Source organism: Anomaloglossus baeobatrachus, chromosome 3 (assembly GCF_048569485.1).
Source record: "Anomaloglossus baeobatrachus isolate aAnoBae1 chromosome 3, aAnoBae1.hap1, whole genome shotgun sequence".
Taxonomy (NCBI): Eukaryota; Metazoa; Chordata; class Amphibia; order Anura; family Aromobatidae; genus Anomaloglossus; species Anomaloglossus baeobatrachus.
Genome location: NC_134355.1, coordinates 592,637,522 through 592,657,037, shown reverse-complemented (window position 1 = coordinate 592,657,037; position 19,516 = coordinate 592,637,522). Strand labels below are relative to the sequence as shown.

The 19,516-nt window shown below is 50.6% G+C and overlaps 1 protein-coding gene across 1 annotated transcript in view; it reads right to left on the bottom strand.

Annotated features, from left to right (window-relative positions):
• The window catches only part of LOC142295627 (alpha-1,4-N-acetylglucosaminyltransferase-like), a 98,470-nt gene extending 82,025 nt beyond the window's left edge, over positions 1 to 16,445 (bottom strand). Inside the window, exon 1 of the mRNA XM_075338728.1 lies at positions 15,936 to 16,445. Within this exon, the coding sequence (XP_075194843.1) occupies positions 15,936 to 16,445 (510 nt within the window). The remainder of the gene's footprint in view (positions 1 to 15,935) is intronic.
• Between the last annotated feature and the right edge of the window lie 3,071 nt (positions 16,446 to 19,516).

Below are 19,516 nucleotides of genomic sequence, written 5' to 3'. Positions count from 1 at the left end.
GCATAGGCGATCACCTTTTCTTTGCCCTTCTGTACTTGGGACAAAACAGCTCCCAGCCCCACATTACTAGCATCAGTGTACAACAGGAAGGGGAGGCCATAATCGGGATAAGCCAAGATTTCATCCCCAGTTAGGACAGACTTCATCCTCTTGAAAGAATCTTCTTGTTCCGCACCCCATTTGAACAGAGCCTCCGAGGATTTACCATGTGCAGTCTGACCCACCAGGAGGTCCTGTAAGGGAGCTGCCATTTGGGTACATCCCTTAACAAACTTCCGGTAGTACCCCATCAGGCCTAGGAACTGCCGCACTTCTATGACTGTAGTGGGCCGTGGCCAGTTCTGGATGGCTGTGATCTTTTCGGGGTCTGGTGCGACACCTTCAGCACTCACCACATGCCCCAAGTACTGCACCTTCAGTTTCAACAAGTGGCACTTGGACAGCTTTAGCTTCATTCCATACTTGGACAGAGCGTCAAACACCTCAGCCAGATGCTCCAAGTGGGCTTCGTAGGTTTTGGAGTAAACAATGACGTTGTCCAGGTACAGAAAGATGGTTTCGAAGTTACAATGGCCCAAACAGCACTCCATCAACCTCTAGAACGTCCCGGGTGTATTGCACAGTTCGAATGGCATACTATTACACTCATATAGACCCATTGGGATAGCGAAGGTGGTCTTCTCCCGGTCTTCCTCGGCAACTGTGACCTGCCAGTACCCGCTGGTAAAGTCAAGGGTGGAAAAGTAAGTTGCAGACTTTAGGGCGACTAACGACTCCTTAATGCGAGGCAGAGGGTAGGCGTCCTTATGAGTAATCTTGTTAATCTGGCAGTATCTACGCACATCCTCATGGTCCCATCTTTCTTCTTTACCAGTACCAGTGGGGCGGCCAAGAGGCTGCAGCTACCATGGATCACTCCTGCTTCTTTCATGCTTCTGAGCATGTTCTTGGCACACTGATAATGGGCAGGTGGTATGGGCCTGTACCTTTCCTTGATACGTGGGTGCGTGCCAGTGGGTATGTGGTGTTGTACCCCCTTAATTCACCCAAAATCCAGAGGGTGCTTGCTAAAGACCTGCTCATATTCCCTGACCACCCTGTAGACCCCTTGTTTGTGATGTGTGGGTGTAAAGCCGGTGCCCACATGTAGCTCCTGACACCACTTCTCTACTGGACCCTGGGGATCAGCGCTAGGATGTTGACTCTGCTCGTCTGGAGACCCTGTTGCATGAATGTCGTCTGCATTTACTGTAAACAGCTTGGCTATGGTGGCATAGTGGGGCAATGTGACCTCCTCCTCCCCACAGTTTAGCACATGCACGGGCACCCTCCCCTTCTGGACATCAACTATCCCTCTGGCCGTGAACACAGTGGGCCAATGTTCTGAGTGTAGGGGTTCTACCACGGCCTGGTAACCCTGTCCTCGGGAGCCTATAGCTGCCCTGTACCATATCAACATTTAACTTCATGGGGGCACTACTAGGGGGGCTGTATCCATTACCCGTACACTACCTATCTCACCTCCAGAGAGATTTACCTGTTGCCGCTGCAGGAGAGCTCGGATCTCATGTTGCAGGACCCTGCTCCTGCAGTCTCAGACAGCTGTTGAAGCAAAAACAACACTTCACCCATGCAATTCTCAATGACATTTGTTCCTAAAATGATCTCCGGGTTCCGATCACTAAGGTCATTTTGTACTACTATCAGGCCTTGTCTGACTAATTCTACTCGGCCCACCTTTATGGTCACCTCCTTGAACCCAATTTGAGTCACAGGTAACCCGTTGATAGCATAGATGGTCAAACTGTCATCTGGGGGCATCAAGTCATCATCACTTCTTATAGAGTACATAAGGGATAGTTGTTACCTGGGAGCCGGTATCAAGAAGTGCAGAGGTAGGGATCCCATCCGGAGTAATGGAGACGATGGGCCGTCCCCCGACATACTGCTCTCTCCAGTCTGCTGGGCCTTGACATTTTATTCCTGGGGATTGTCCATTGGCCCCAGGGGCTGCCCGTTTAAAGGACGGCTTCATGCGTAGTGGCCGGTCTTGTTACATTTATAACAAACAGGTGGATCATACCGGTCACCGCCTCGTCCTCTGTACGCTGAGGTCCGCTTTCTCATCCAGGGGACGTTTTCTGGGCAATCTGCCAGTTGGATCTCTCTTGACGGGGTGGTCTTCGACTTCAGCTGCATGGCTTCCAGAATCTGGGCGACGTCGTTAGTTAGTTGTTGCACTTGGATAGATGAATCGGGTACTCCGCTCCCAGTTGCTGTTAAGGGAGTCATTGCAGGCAGGGCCAGGGCAGAGGGCTTTACTTGCGCTGGGAAGGCATCAGCCTGCCAAGGTGGGAGTGGGGAGTCAGGAGCCTCTGGAGGCTGTAGGGCCTTGATTGCCCGTTCTTTTAGGGTAGCAAAGTCCAAAGCAGGGTACTCCAAAGCCCATAGCCTAAGCTGCTTGCGGTCCTCCACCGACCCGAGGCCTTGTAGGAACTGCTCCACTAGCATCTTGTTCCCTTCCAGCTCTCCGATTTCGTTGGTCAGTCTTAGGGTCCGCAGCGCTGCTTACAATTTCAAGGCGTAATCTCGGATGCTTTCTTTGGGCCGTTGCTTGCAGCTGTAGAACCTCATTCTCAGCTCAGCTTTTGTGCGGGTTTCAAATGCAGCTCCCAGTCTCCTGAAAATGGCGGTCACTGATGTCCGGTCTGCTTCAGTCATGTCTCCACTTCCAGCTTGGCAGCACCGGTCAGCTTCCCCAGTACCACCGATGCCCGCTGCCACCCGTTCAAGGCTTACATATCTAGAATGTTACAGATTTTCCTCTTAAATCCCTGCAGCGCATCTGGTCGGCCGTCATACTGTGGGAGCCAGGCAGCGCCTGGTACATACGGCAATGTTATTGGCATTATGGGGACAACCGCTTCAGGTCCCGGTGCCGCCGTTTTTGCAGCCAGAGCGGCGTCCGCTGCGCCATCATTACCCTGGTCGGGCGGAGGCAGCACCGCCACACTCCTATCGTCTGGAGCCGACATCTCCGCGCGCCCCCTTGTTCTTTTTGCAGCACTCTCTTGCTGACCGTGGCCCTCTGGGAACTTCCGGTTCCGGCCTCACTAGGAAGACGAAGGGCGGGGCTTAGGCTTTGTGTGCTTTCTTGGGGAAGACGGCGTTTTGGCGCGAAAAAATGTCGGAAAATGTCAGAATTGGCGGGAAACAGAATCTTGACTCGCGGTTTTCGGCGCACGTCACCCAGGTAAGTGGGCCCTGCTCGTATCCTGTTCGTGACGCCAGGTTTTATGAGGTGTACCACCCTTGTGCCAGCGGCCGAGCCACTCGGATCCGGAGCCGCGATGGCTCGAGGGGTCTCTGGACCCGGGGGTTCGCGCGGACACTCAAATTAAACAAAGAGAGGGGGAGATATGTACAGGGGATGTGTAAGTTCGTGACGCCACCCACGGTGCGTGGTAATGTGGGAGACCACCGCTGCTGTTGGGGAGCCCGGTGGCGATGGTGTAGCAGCAGGATGTTTAACCGCTCCGTGGGTAGGGGGTTTGTGCCCCGGGGCCCGTTGGGTGTTGGTGAATGGGGTGCCATTGGGTAGAGGAAAAGGGGCTTTTCAGCGTACTCACTCAGTCCAGGAATAATAACACCGACAGCTTGTAAATCAGAATTCTGAGCAGCACTGCAGCATGGAGGGAGCATGCGTGGATCCATGCCTTTGGTGTTGCTGTTGGCCTGTGGCCCTTTCCTTGGCACCTTTTTGCCAGTTGGATTCTCAAGCTTGAAACTTTTCGGGTCCCACTCACCCGTATGGCTAACGGAGTGAGCTTGCTCTCAGGATTCACACGAAGGATTTCTTTGGACTGTATTGGGAAAGTCCTATCCCATCGGTGTGCTAGTACCCCGATTTTGGAGCGGGTTGGGGATGAATCTTGAAGTCTTCACCCCCGTCGAGTAAATTACCGAGACGCGTGAAGCTACTTCCTGGCCTAGGGTCCACATACTCCGTCGTGCCCTGGCCCCTGCCCGGTGATGGCTCAAGGCTGCAGACTGCCCTCCTCGGCAGTCCGTGCCCCTTGACGCGATCCCCTGCGACCGGGGTTCCAGCTCCTACCAGGCCTAGACCAATGTCTGCCACCTAGTAAACTACAGGAGCCCTGCTCCAGGCCGGTGACCTCTCTCTCCCCAAAAGTCACCTTCCACTGCCTACTCATTTCACTCCTGTTTCACTTTTGTGTCACTTTTCTGTCACTATTTCACTTTCCCCTACCAACCCCCATGTGGGCGGCCCTATTCCCTTCAGGCCCCCCCAATGGTGTGTCTGGTGGGTACGGTGTAAAGTGTTCCTAGGATTTTGATTGGTAAGCTGTTAGCAACACCAAAGGACCAGCATCCGTAACCAAGGAGGAGTGGATACTGTGCAGAAGGGCAGATTGCACAATACCCTGTGAGGACCTGATAGGCCAGGGCGTCACACAAGTCTCAAATCGGGTGAGATCGCGGAGAGAATCACTCCCTCATTCAGGATGGTAGCAGGCTCGGTGACATCAAGAGAATCAGCAAATAAACTCCTAGAAAGGGCACCTGCCTTAATATTCTTAGTGCCCGGAATATAAGAGACCACAAAAGTAAAGCGTGTGAAAAACAAGGCCCATCTAGCCTGCCTGGGATTCAACCTCTTTGCAGATTCGAGATAGACCAAATTCTTATGATCGGTGAGTACAACAGTTTGACGTCTTGCCCCCTCGAGCCAATGTCGCCATTATTCAAAGGCCCACTTCATAGCCAATAATTCCCAATTCCCCACATTATAATTGCGTTCCTGTGGTGAAAATTTCCGGCAAAAGAAGGCACAGGATCTCATTTTAGAAGTCACAGGGTCTCTTTGAGACAAGACAGCCTCTGCTCCGTTCTCTGACGCATCGATCTTCACCTGAAATGGAAGAGACATCAGGCTGCCGCAAGAGTGGAGCAGAAGTACACTTCATTTTAATCTCCTGAAAAGCCAAAACTGCCTCAGAAGACCAATTTACAAAGTCAGCTCCCTTTTTGGTTAAATCAGTCAATGGCTTGACAATACCAGAAAAATTGCCTATGAATTTACGATAGAAATTAGCAAAACCCAAAAACTTCTGAAGGGCTTTCAAAGAAGTAGACTGAACCCAATCATGAATGGCCTGGACCTTGACCAGATCCATTTCAACAGAAGATGGGAACAAAATGAATCTCAAAAAAGAGATCTTTTGTACGCCAAAAAGACATTTTGATCCCTTAACATATAGTGCATTGTCCCCGAGAACCTGAAACACTGTCTGAACCTGTTCAACATGAGAATCTCAGTCAGAAAAAACAAAAATGTCGTCCAAATAAACAATCAAAAACTTGTCAACAAAGTCCCGGAAAATATCATTCATGAAAGATTGAAAGACGGAAGGGGCATTAGTAAGCCCAAAGGGTATCACTAGGTACTCAAAATGCCCCTCAGGGGTATTAAATACCGTCTTCCATTCATCACCATGCTTAATGCGAATGAGATTATACTCCCCCGAAGATCGAGCCTACCAACTAGCACCCTTCACTCTGGCAAACAGGTCGGAAATCAGTGGCAAGGGATACTGATATTTAACCGTAATTTTATTAAGGAGACGATAGTCAATACAGGGTCGCAATGACCCATCCTTCTTGGCCACAAAGAAAAAAACGGCACCCAAGGGTGAAGATGACGGTCTGATGTGACCCTTCTCCAAGGACTCCTTAATATAAGTCCAAATAGCAACATATTCAGGTACAGATAAATTGAAAAGCCTTCCCTTAGGAAATTTACATCCAGGCACTAATTCAATACCGCAATCATAGTCCTTATGCGGAGGCAAGGACGCAGCCTCGGTTTCATTAAATACATCCATGAAATCTGCCAAATAGTTAGGGACCTCCTGTGTCTTAGATGAAATAGACAAAACAGGAGTATCACTATGCACACATATTAAAAAGACCCGTGTTTTCTCCGGTATGTGTCACACTGATGTCACACGGATCACATCAGTGTGACACCCGTGCTGCCGGAGAAAAAACGGACATGCCTGCGTGTGTGCGTGCGGGGTCATGAGAGATCACATAGTCCATGTGAAAATACAACCGTGTGAGTACAGCGTAGAATAACATGGGTACGTGTGACATCCGTTTTAAAATCAGATGTCACACGTACATAAAACACGGACGTCTGAAACCAGCCTAAGAGTCACATTTCTGTTTATTGTCTGTATTGAAGCTTGCAAAGACAAAATTATTTTGTAGTCTTTGTAACAAAGTGTGTCATGTTGCAACACAGAAATCTTCTCAGAGAGTCCAAATGTTTCCTACTTGCCCATATCAACTGACCACCAGTCTACTTATATTTTTTTCGAGCTGAAATTTTTATTCAAGTTTTTTCGAATAACAGATGCAGAAAAGTAATCAACAATATCAATAAAGTTGGATAGTGATGCATGTAACTTGGGTATTTATTACCTGGGAAGAGAGTAGGAGGAAAAGTGACAGAGAAGATAGAATAGGAACACAAAGGGGAGAGGTATGTAGAAGTAAGGCGTGACATTGTTCATTGTGCTTTCTAATTTTCTAGATTTCAATTTTTCAGTGAGAGGCAGAGTGGACTAGCGTACCATCAGGATAAAGTGGGAAGGTGGATACACAGAAAAAATAAGCGTCTGATTAAGACTAGGGGCTTAAATTCACATTCAACAGCCATCCATTGGCCGTCATCTATCTTTGCCAACTTCCCTATACACATGAATGCTTGGCCTTGCGTGGTGCTCCTGTATTTTATAGAAGAGAGCTGTGCTTATTGCAAGGGATGTATTGCCCACAATACACGGTCATCTGATTTCGGTGATTCAGTATTGTAAAACAATATTTAGTCCCCAACTAGTCACAGACAAATATGTCCAATCCAGAACTAGATTATGGTTTTGCAACCAAGGGAATCCTAGTGCCAAAATGTCATGCAAGTTACGCAAGACCAAAAACTTACAATCCTCCTGGTGGTTTGGTGAGACCCGCATTGTCACCTGGGTCCAAAACTGGGGCTTATTTTTAGCTAAAGGAGTAGCATCAATACCCCTCAAAGGAATAGGGGTTTGCAAAGGTACCATCAGGAAACCACAACGCTCAGCAAACCCAAAACCATCAAATTCAGGGCCGCTCCTGAATCAATAAAAGTCATAGCCAAAAATGATGATAGGAAACAGATCAAAAAAACTGAAAAACAAAACTTAGGCTGTATATTGCCTAAAGTAAATAAACAGTCAAATCGTTTTTCACTCTTAGGCGGGCTTTGCACACTGCGACATCGCAGGTGCGATGTCGGTGGGGTCAAATTGAAAATGACGCACTTCCGGCATCGCATGCGACATCGCAGTGTGTAAAGCCTAGATGATACGATTAACGAGCGCAAAAGCGTCGTTATCGTATCATCGGTGCAGCGTCGGCGTAATCCATGATTACGCTGACGCGACGGTCCGATGTTGTTCCTCGCTCCTGCGGCAGCACACATCGCTGTGTGTGAAGCCGCAGGAGCGAGGAACATCTCCTACCGGCCTCACTGCGGCTTCCGTAGGATATGCGGAAGGAAAGAGATGGGCAGGATGTTTACATCCTGCTCATCTCCGCCCCTCCGCTCCGATTGGCCGCCTGCCGTGTGACGTCACAGTGACGCCGCACGACCCGCCCCCTTAACAAGGAGGCGGGTCGCCGGCCACAGGGACGTCGCACGGCAGGTGAGTGTGTGTGTGAAGCTGGCGTAGCGATAATTTTCGCTACGCCAGCTATCACCACATATCGCTGCTGCGACGGGGGCGGGCACTATCGCACTCGGCATCGCAGCATCGGGCTGCGATGTCGCAGTGTGCAAAGCCCGCCTTAGGGCAGACAGAAATAGTATGAGAGGTGTCTCCACAGAAGAAACATAGCTTATTACGTCGTCTAAAACACTGCCATTCCGCCCTAGAAAGGACCCTATCACACTGCATAGGCTCTGGAGACTGCTCTGAGAGCGACACCTTTGCTCGCATTGTTTTGCGTTCATGTAAACGTCTATCAATCTAAATGGCCAATGACATCGAATCATTGAGACCAGAGGGGACAGGAAAGCCCACCATAACATCCTTAACAGGCTCTGCCAATCCCTTCCAAAAAAGAGCCGCAAGAGCCGCATCGTTCCATTTAGTAAGGATCGCCCACTTTCGAAATAAATTTCTGACAATATATCTCTGCGGGTTCCTGACCCTGGATCATAGCAATAATGTCTTCTCGGCTTGATCAGTAGCATTAGGTTCATCATATAACAACCCAGAGCCTGAAGAAAAAAATCCACATCAGCAAGAATAGGATCTTCAGGTGACAGAGAAAAAGCCCAACCCTGGGGGTCACCACGCAACAGAGAGATAACAATCTGAACTTGCTGCCTCGAGGACCCTGAGGACTTTGATTTCAAGGCAAAAAATAACTTGGAATTGTTCTTAAAGTTCAAAAATTTAGACCGATCCCCAGAAAACAAATCAGGAACAGGGGTCTTAGGTTCTACAGTAGGTGTCTGAGAAAGATAATCGGATTTAACCCGAGAAGAAAGCCGATCAACTTGCTCAGCTAATTGTGCAACATCCATAGCAGCACAAGATCCTCCACGGCACCCAGAGAAAAAGAGGAAAAATACACACGCGCAAAAAAATTCTGACACTTTTATTTTTCCCCCTTCTTTTGAGTACCCTAGAATCTTAGGTATGGCCGGAGCTACTGTTATGAAGTGACCGAGAAGAATCAGAAAAGGACAAAAAACTAGGAAACCCAGTATGTTACCAGAGTGGTTGGAATCTCAGCGGACCGCAGAGCTAACACTAACACACAACTAGAAGTAGCTGTGGGACGTGCGTACGATGACCTGGTCGCCTCGACACAGCCAGAGAACTAATAATTCCTACAGAGAGAAATACAGGAAAGACTAATCTGCCTTGGAGCAGTCCCCAAAGATATAGATAGCCCCCCCACATGTAAAGATTAGGGTGATATAGGAAAACACAATACACAGGTTGCACAGGTAGAAAACAGATTAGCAAAGTTGAGGCCCAAACTAGCTAAATAGGAAAGGACAGAAAAGAGCACTGTCTGCAGCTATGCAATACCCTAGATAAAGAACCAACACGCCTGATATGGCAAAATACTGAGCCCACACGGACTCTCCCCCACTATATCAGGACTCTGGTGTAACTGCGATCCAAATAAATACTAATATAGTGGAGGGACTGAAATTAGTACCAAGCATGACAAAACAAAATACATAGCAGAGTATGGAGCAAGACACACAGATATTCCCAGCAGGGAATGATCCAACTCCACCCAGAACTCCACACAGGCAAAATCAGAGAATAAGGGCGGCTTTGCACACTACGACATCGCAGGTGCGATGTCGGTGGGGTCAAATCGAAAGTGACGCACATCCGGCGTCATTTGCAATGTCGTAGTGTGTAAATCCTAGATGATAAGATTAACGAGCGCAAAAGCGTCGTTATTGTATCATCGGTGTAGTCTCCGACATTTCCATAATGCCGGTGCAGAGACAGGTACGATGTAGTTCCTCATTCCTGCGGCAGCACACATCGCTGTGTGTAAAGCTGCATGAGCGAGGAACATCTCCTACCTGTCTCCCAGCTGCAATGAGAAGGAAGGAGGTGGGCGGGATGTTTACATCCTGCTCATCTCCGCCCCTCCGCCGCTATTGGCCGCCTGCCATGTGACGTCGCTATGACGCCGCATGACCCGCCCCCTTAGGAAGGAAGCGGGTCGGCCGGCCAGAGCGACGGTCGCAGGGCAGGTGAGTGTATGTGAAGCTGGCGTAGCGATAGTGTTCGCTACGCCAGCTATCACAAGATATCGTACCTGCGACGGGGGCGGGCACTATCGCACTCAACATCGCAGCATCGGCTTGTGATGTCGTAATGTGCAAAGCCCACCTAAGCCTTTGTACCTAAACAGAAAAAACAACAAGAAAGTGGAAACCACCAGCAGAGGTACAAAGACAAAACTTATCTGAAAGTAGTTCTGGTAGACACAGAAGGAAGGGCTGGCTTTAGAGTGTCCTTAGCACACAGGAGACAACATTGAGCACCAGCAAGGAACAAGAGAACACTACTCAGTTATATAAGCCCAGTCAGAACCACCTGACTGCCAATCATCCCCAGTGGTCTGGTTTCTATTCAGCAAGCCAACATCACTACCAGCACTGACCACAAGAGGGAGCCCCAAACTGGAATCCAATCCAAATGTATTCACAACACTGTGTGGGCATAAAAACTTCCCCTCCACCCATACTGTGTGGCCATATATACTTCCCCTCCCCACCCTCTCTCCCTATACTTTGCAGCCATATATACTTTCCCCTACCCACCCTCTCTCCCCATACTGTGTGGCTATATATACATTCCCCCTCTCAATACTGTTGCCATATGTATATCCCACTCCCCATCCTCTCTGACCACATTGTGGCCACATATGCATTCCTTTTCCCCCCAATACTGTGGCCGGTTATGCATTCCTATCTTTACCCTTCCCTATACTGTGGCTGCATATGCATTCCTCCCCTCCCCTTCCCTCGAAACTGTGGCCGCAAATGCATTCCTCCCCTCCCCCTCCCTTCATACTCATTCCTCCCCTCCTCCTCCCCCATAATGTGGCCGCATATACATTCCTCCCATCCTGCATATTGTGGCCGCATATACATTCTTCCCCTCCCCCATACGGTGGCCACATACACTTTCTTCCCCTCCCCCATACTATGTCCGTATATAGATTCCTCCCCTCCCCCATATTGTGTCCATACATATTTTCCCCCTCACCTTCTGTTGTTTCTCTTCGGTGTCTTCAGCTCCACTGGAGCACTTACCACCAGCACTATTTGCCGCCTCTGCGGCACTGACGAGTGACATCAGCAGTGTGATCAGCTGACCTGACTACACTGCTGATGTCACCCTGACCCGGAAGTGTCGGCAGTCAGTGTTCAATTGTTCTCAAGTCTGAAAGACACAAATACAATTGATCACTGGGAGCTACACGCTGCATTTTCTCCGTGTCCGGTTGTCAGTTTGACAACCAGACTCAAAGGATAGCTGGCTCCCACTATGAGGGTGAAAAAATGCAGCTGCCCGGGAGACTCTCACAGCGCCGCATCAGGCATCCCGACAGCACCTCCGCCAGCCCCCCCTAGATATGACTCTGATGTAGGGGCTATTATACTATTTGGAGGGCTATATAAGAGGCCATGATACCATTTGGAGAGCTATTTGGGCACCATCATACTATTTAGAGGGCTATTTGGGAGTCATCAAATTGTTTGGGAGCCCATAATACTATTTGGAGGGCCACTATACTATTTGGCTATATGGGTGCCATTATACTGTTTAAAGGGCTCTGTGGGGAAGAATTATAGTGTTTGTATTGCTCTTGGGGCAATTATAGTGTTTGGAGGGCTATGTGAGAGGCCATTATACTGTTTATAGGGCTAGTACTGGCCATTATACTGTATGAAGGACCACTGTACTGTAAGGAGGGCCGCTATCTTGTATGGAGGTCTATCATACTGTATGGCAAAACATTATACTGTATGGGGGGCTGTGTGGGGGCCATCATATTGTATGGAGGGTTATGTTGGGGTAATCATATTGTGTGGAGGGCTGGGCTGGGTCAGTCCATCATGCTGAGTTGGGGGGTCACTGTGGGGTTATTATACTTTGTATTGTGTAATACCTCCACAACACTGTATACATTATGGGGCCCATGAGAGGGATATCCTAGTGCATGGGAATATTAAGGGGCTTCATACCATTTGGAGGGCTATTTGGGGGGTCATCATACTATTTGGGGGGTCATCATACTATTTTGACAGCCATTATACTATTCGGAGTGCTATTTAGGGGACATTATACTATTTAGAGGGATATTTGGGGATCATTATACTGTTTAAAGGGCTGTGTGTGGGCCAATTATACTGTGTGAATAGCTATGTGGAGGCCCTTATAATATCTAGATGGATGCGTGGGAACATTATACTGTTTGTAGGGCTGTGGGGGGATCATCATAGTGTTTGAAGGGCTATATGAGGGGCAATATATGAGGGGCAATTATACTATATTCAGGGCCACTATACTGTAAGGATTGCCACTGCTATATGGAGGGGTATTATACTGTATGTGTGACGCCCTGGGCAAGCCAGGGGTCACAGGTCACAACACCACCACACCCTACATCCCAGTTAGGCACACCAAAGCTAACCAAAAATCCTTGTTGCCTTCCTCCAGAGGCTGATGTTCACACCAGGGGGTGGGCCAGGCGGTTGGCTCCGCCCACCGAGGAGGACACAGCTCTGGAGGCGGGAGAAACCAGGCAGAGTAGCCCATGCAGGGCTTGAGTAAACAGTGAAGTGGAGTTAAGGAAGTGAAAGTGAAGGAAGTAAAGTGGTAAAGGAGGACAGCAAGAGTGGTGACAGGAAAGAAAGAGTGTGAAAAGCCTGAAGAGTCCAGCTGTGTGCAGGACAGGGTCAGCAAGGTCAGCAACGGCGGTGACTGTCTGGAGGGGGACCGTTTGGAAGTTCCTGGAAGGACCGCGGACGGGTAGTGACCCGGCGGTCTGGAGCAGTGTACCGAAGGACAGTCAGCACCAGGGCAGGGGCCTCTCGGACCCCGGCAAGGCTAGGAGTCGCCATAATTTGCCAAATCCGTCAGTGAAGGGGACGCAGATCCCCCAACAACCAAGTCCCGATTGACGGCAACAGCCCAACCATAGTAGCAGAAACACCGCCACCGCCAGGGCACCAGTTTCTCAGGGCCAGCGCCTGCGGGCAAAGAGTAGAGCTCCTCCGGTCCAGCTTGAAGCCGGGGAGCGGGTTACCGGTGGGAACCCATCGCTACCAACACAGAAACAAAGGTGCAAGGAAAAGGGACATCACCGTCACCTACTGGGAGAGCAAGTGCAGCCGTCCGTGGGAACCGTCTTTCCAGCCGTGTGGTTTACCGTAAAACTGTGTCAACGTCTCAGGCTGAGTGAGTACCACAGTGCCGCAAGGCACAGCGCTGCCCCCGCGTCCCTGCGCCCACCAGGCCCTGCACCTTCCACACCATCACTGGGCCCCGGGATCACCAACCCCTACCCACGGAGGGGTAACACAACACTTGGCTGCTCCGCATCACCATCCCCGAGATCCCCATATTGAGCAGCGGTGGTGAAATCACCACAACCGTGGGTGGCGTCACGGACAATAAACAATCCCCACAACCAACAAACCCCCTTTCACTCACGGGCGAGGAGTGCCGCTCGAGAAACCCCGGGATCCGGCCCACAGCTCGAGCCACCACTGAGCAGCAGCCGCCGGACCCGAGCAGAAGGGGTGAGCGTAGTGTGCCGACACCCTCCTCCCCGCCCGCGACATATGGAAGACCATTTTACTGAATGGAAAACTGTGTGTGGGCCATCATATTGTGTAGGGGCCCCATATTATGTGGAGGGCTGGGTCAAGCTGTTATACTGTGCTGGGTCAATGTGGGGGTATTATACTTTGCAGGGGGGTGTACTGTAGGGTCAGCATACTGTGCCTGTGGACGGTACTGTGGAAAATTTCATGGTGATATCTTCTTGTGTATGAGTGGTAATTATGTTAGCATCATACTTGATGGGGCCATGAGATTGGTACCCTAGTGTGTGGGAACACTAAGTGGGCTTTATCAGGAGCAAAATTACCTTGTACGGGCTGTAACTTTGTGGCATATGATTTTTGTGAGCCCACTGAATATTAATTATCTTTATTTTTTTTGGTGGGGATTAGGACTGTTAATATGAGGCCCCATGGTGTTCCATTTTGACAACAAAAATTGGAGCCACTGAAGAAACACCTTCAGAAGAGGCAACTGATATATTCCATGCACAGGTTTACCATAGCGCAGGGGTCGGGAACCTATGGCTCGCGAGCCAGATATGGCTCTTTTGATGGCCGTATCTGGCTCGCAGACAGGGCTCCTACCTGTCTATGGGAAGGATGCATGCACCGCGCTCCATCAGGCCGCGGTGCTCGCTGATATCAGGCCCGGACTGACAGGCGGGAGGGGCGGGACTTCTCCCGGTGGGCTGGCCGGTGGAGGGGTGGGGGGGCCGCCCCCCGCCTCTCCTGCACTGCCTGTTTAAAATTATTTTGTGGCTGCCGCCACCCGCCGGCCGGCCCCGAGATGCCCGTCACCCCCGCTATCTGGGCATGCAGCTCCCGGACACTGGAGGCGTCACACAGCCCCTGCAGCAGGTGGGTGCCCTCCCGGGTCTTACAGCGGAGCCGCAGCATGGCCGGTCTCTCCACAGAACAGCAGCACAACAATGGTGGACGCCGGCCGCTGACTCAGGGTCTCGCGAGACTTCACAATGGCGCCTGGTGACGGAGGCCGCCAGCTTCAGGCTGCGTGTACTGTAGTGCAGTGCACAGTGTGAGCGGCGCGGGCAATGCATGTGTTGTGGCCGCCTGCCCGTCACTGCGTATTGTGTCCTGTCACAAGCGGGGTACTCACCTCACAAGTGAGCGATAACCCTCACCATGTGTGGAACACCCTATGGGAGCATGGCTGTCCAACAAACCATACCTATTGACCTCTATGGGGCAGGGGCACTTGTAGAGTAAGGTAGTCTGTGTAGACCAGGGGTTGCAGACCTGCAGCTTGGTGGCCTATGATGTGAGGTTCACTGGCCTGTCACGTATTGCTCACTGGCTCGTTATGTGCTGCTCGCTGGCCTGCCATGTAAGTGTGTCGCCCAGGGCTATAGTGTACTGTACTCTGTCCTGGGCAGTGCAGGGTGAGGGGCATATGAGGGCTGCAGACTGTGACAGAAGCATGTGAAGGGGTGCAGAGTTTTTGAGAGGGGTAAATTGGATTACATGCAGGGTGAGGTATGGGGGTGTAGTGTGTGTGATATGGGGGTGCAGGCTGTATGGGGAGCAGGGTGTGTAATATGGGGGGTGTAGTGTGTGTGATATGGGGGGTGCAGTGTGTGTGATTATGATATGGGGGTGCAGGCTGTATGGGGAGCAGGGTGTGTGACATGGGGGTGAAGTGTGTGTGATATGGGGGGTGCAGGCTGTATGGGGAGCAGGGTGTGTGACATATGGGGGTGTAGTGTGTGTGATATGGGGGGTGCAGGCTGTATATGGAGCAGGGTGTGTGACATATGGGTGTGTAGGGTGTGTGAGATATGGGGGTGTAGTGTGTGTGATATGGGGGTGCAGGCTGTATGGGGAGCAGGGTGTGTGACATGGGGGTGTAGTGTGTGTGATATGGGGGGTGCAGGCTGTATGGGGAGCAGGATGTGTGACATATGGGGGTGTAGTGTGTGTGACGGACCCGTGGAAGCACCCCTAGTGGTGTGAAACGGTGCCGTTGTCCAGCGTGCTCCATCCCCCCTTTTGCCTGCCTTTTATATGCACGAATGAAGCAATGCCTCAAAGCTGGCATTCTCTCAACATCAGGTGGGAAAAATGCCAGCTTCCAGTCATGCGCAGGAAAAAGAAGAAGCCAGACTGCTGGACTGATGTCATGCATCGCAAGTTCACAATGTAAGTTATTTATTTGATTTTTTTACTGCTAATTACCATTGTTTCAGTCCAGTTGTGGCTTTATACAGCAGGGAGGAGCATTCCTTGCTGTACTAAGTGAACATTGGAGCGATTGATCTGTCAATGGCCCTTTAAACATATTGTACGGCTCTCGCGGAATTATATTTCAAAATATGTGGCGTTTACGGCTCTCTTAGCCAAAAAGGTTCCTGACCCCTGCCATAGAGCGATACCGTGGTAGACTAGTTTACATTTAGAAGCAATAACTATATCACGGCAAGTGAAATCCAGATGCTGAGCACTTTACCTTCAGATACCAGGAATGAAGTGGTGTGTCACCAAACAAGTCCTCCAAAACCAGAGGAAAGAAGTGAACGTTCTTCAAGGATGAGAGCACTGAGAAATATCTCCTCACAGTTTCTTCTTTGTTGGTGTTATTTAATCCTTTCATGAAGAAGGCCACTGGTCGGTTCTTGTACACACGAGCTGCTGATTCTATAGCACATAACACTAATGAAGGGGGTTGTATTCGATCTGATGTTTCCACTAACATGATCCCATCACCATTTTTTAATACTTCATATGGAGACCTGAGAGTAATTGTGCTGGATGGTGTATTGACCGTCTCCTGTTCGGTTTTATTTGACCAATCATGTAAGGGAATGGATCCTTTCCTCATTTGAAGAAATGAGTCAAATTTATTTAATATTTCAGCTCCAGAGATATAAAGCATAGTCTTCTTTCTGTTGATTGCATGAAAGAAGCCGATGGATAGCACTAGAAGCAAGAGCACGACTACCCTCAATTTTTTTATCATTACTGAAGCGTATGTGGTCAGACTGCAAAACAAAAGAAATCACAAAATAGTCATTAAAAATGTCTCAGTTAAAAAATAAACCATATAACACATACAGGAATGCAACAAATGACATAAAAATAAAGCAAATAACTATTTTAAAAACACCAACTTGACTTTTTCATTTGCAAACAAAAAGCACTCTAGAAATATGGAACATATTGCAGAAATGAGTCTGTAAGAGTGGGATCTCCTCTTAGGCTATGTGTCCACGGTAGAATGTACCTGCGGATTTTTCCGCATGAAAATCCGCGACTTTCGCGGCAAATCCGCACCCGCGGATTTGCCGCGGATTTGCCGCGGATTTTGATGCGGATTTTTTTTTTTTTTTCCCCCATTCTATACCCAAATCCACACCAAAATCCGCAACAAACAATTGACATGCTGCAGATTTTTCCGCATCAAAATCCGCGGCAAATCCGCGGCAAATCCGCAGTGGAAAAATCCGCAGCATGGACACAGCATTTCCAAAATGCCATTGAAATGGCTTGGAAGTGCCGCTGCTGCAGATTTTCGGGAAATCCGCGGCAAATCCGCGGCAAATCCGCGGCAAAATCCGTGCGAAATCCGCAGCGTGGGCACATAGCCTTAGGAAACAAAGAGTTGTTCTTAAAGTGAACCTTTCAGGTGCAATATGCACCCATGAACCACGAGCAGTTCTGAGTGCATATTGCTAATCTCTGCCTAACTGTCCCTGTATAAACTAGTGTGACGCCCCTGCGGTAACCAGGTGTTTTAAAATAAGATAACACCACAGCAACAGCTTGGGTCCTACATGACTATGCCAGTCAGTACACACACACTAGCAACCCAGGACACTAAGGCCATGTGCCCACGGGCGCTCGTACCTGCAGATATATTCGCAGGTACGACCGCATGTTTCCCGCAGCTGCGAATTTCCAGCGGAATAGCTGCGGGAAACATGCGGACTTTCACGCGATTTACCTGCGGACGTCCCGGCCTCTATCTCCATAGCGGAGGGCCGGGATCTCCGCAAGTAAATCCGCATGAATAATTGACATGCAGTTAGGTGCGGCTGAGGGATCTCCGCAGGAGATTCCGCAGCCGCAATTTCCGCAGCGTGGACACAGACACTCCCCATGTCCCATAGGGTAACATGGGGAGTGCCTGTACATGCTAGAACTTGCGTATTTATCTGGAAAATCCAGAAAAATCCGCAGGTTTTCCGCGGCAAACTCCGCAGCAAAAAGCTCCCGTGGGCACATGGCCTTACACTCACAACCAGGGCGGGAGACCCCCCTTAGAGCCAGGTGACAGGGCTGGACACTGTGAGCTAACAGGCAGCTAACTGGAAAGGGAGGGACAAGACCTGTTGGAGGAGCGAGTGACCTGGGAAGTGTGGCTAGTCTGCGGAAGACAGTGAGAGAGAAAGGAGTTGAAAGTTAGGGAGAGGAGTGAGAAGTGAGCGGTAGTAAAAAGGATAAGTGTCAAGACAGACAACGGAATCTTGAGACACCGTGAAAGTAGCAAAGACCCCGACAAGACCTGAGTAGAAAGATCAGCCACTCAAAGGAGAAAATAGCTGGAGAGCGAGAGAGCAAGCTCCAGGAACAGAGGGAACCTGTGGGGTGGACATCCAGGGCTCCCAGTACTTTGCACACATGGGGTGCAGATCCCAGAACAGACCAGGACTTCAAGCCATCTGTTAACTCTGCCAGGCGGGTGGGTTTTCAGAACTCATCTGCCACCACTAACGTCCAAGGCAACAGCAGCAAAGGGAGTAATGGGACATATTCCCTTAAATAGTCCAAGCTGCCTGCGGCAGGACCCAGACACCAGACGGACCTCCAGGAGCTCCACACCAGGGAGGACCGACAAAGAAACCAGAGCGCATCGGTGGGGGGAGGGGCACCAGGTTGGCTGGCACAGCTATAGTGGACTCAGGCACACCTGGGATCCAGCACGTCTCCAGGGTGCGAACCCAGCTGTAAGTAAAAGTAACCAAACTGTCCTGTCTTGACTGATTTATTGCCCTGCACCTCCACGTTAAACCCTCACCTACCCCTGGGGAAAAGCCTTACTCGCAGAGGGCTCCACCATCCATGCTGCTTTGACGTCCTGTACCCCAGGGGTCACAGGTAACAACACCTACCACATCACACACACACCCCTATCCGCCGTGAGGACACACCCGTCACCTGAAAGGGAGACCTGATGCCTTCCTCAGGGCCAGTAGGGCCCACCAGGTGGGCAGAGTCAGGCGGAAAGGCACGCCCACCGAGGAGACTACTGTCCTAAGGCAGGAAACACAAACAGAACAGTTTAGAGAGTTGTAGAGTGACAGTGAGAGGAGTGGAGTGGCAGAGCTGTCAGGGACCCTGGTAGGAGCCTGGGACCCTTGAAACGTAAGGCAGGCAGATGGTGGTGGCCGCCTGCAAGAGTACCGGTACAGCAACCGGCGGAACCGTAGGAACCGGGCCAGGATTGGAGCCCGCCGGCCCTGAACCGGGGAGTCAACTGTGTATTGGAGCACCAGAAACCAGGTACTCAGACCCCGTCCTAGCTTAGAAGCCACTGAGTTTAGGCAAATTAACTGATTGCTGGCTGGACCTCACGGGTTCATCCACACCCAAAGTCCCGAAAAAAGGCAAAAGCCCACCGACACCGGGTGAGTGCCACCGCCAAGGGCCAAACACCCGACGGGCCAGCGCCTGCGGGCAACCGAGGGCTCCTCCGGCAGCTTAACGCCGGGGAGCGGGCGACCACTGTTCAGGCAGGGGAGCCGAAAAACCACAACAAGGTGCAAGGGAAAGGGGCCACCATTAACCTCACAGGGGACACAAACAGCCGGCTGCGGGACCCGACCATACCCGAACTTTGGTTTACCAGTGACTCTGAGTGTGAATTAATAGTGAGTACACCAGTGCCATCCGGGCACGACTCTGCACCGCAGCACGGCTTCCTGCACCCGACAACAACACCGCCGCCAGCGGTCCCCCACCACCGGGCCCCGGGACACACCGTCCCTACCCACGGAGGGGCTAACATCTAAGCTGCGGCCGCAACACCGA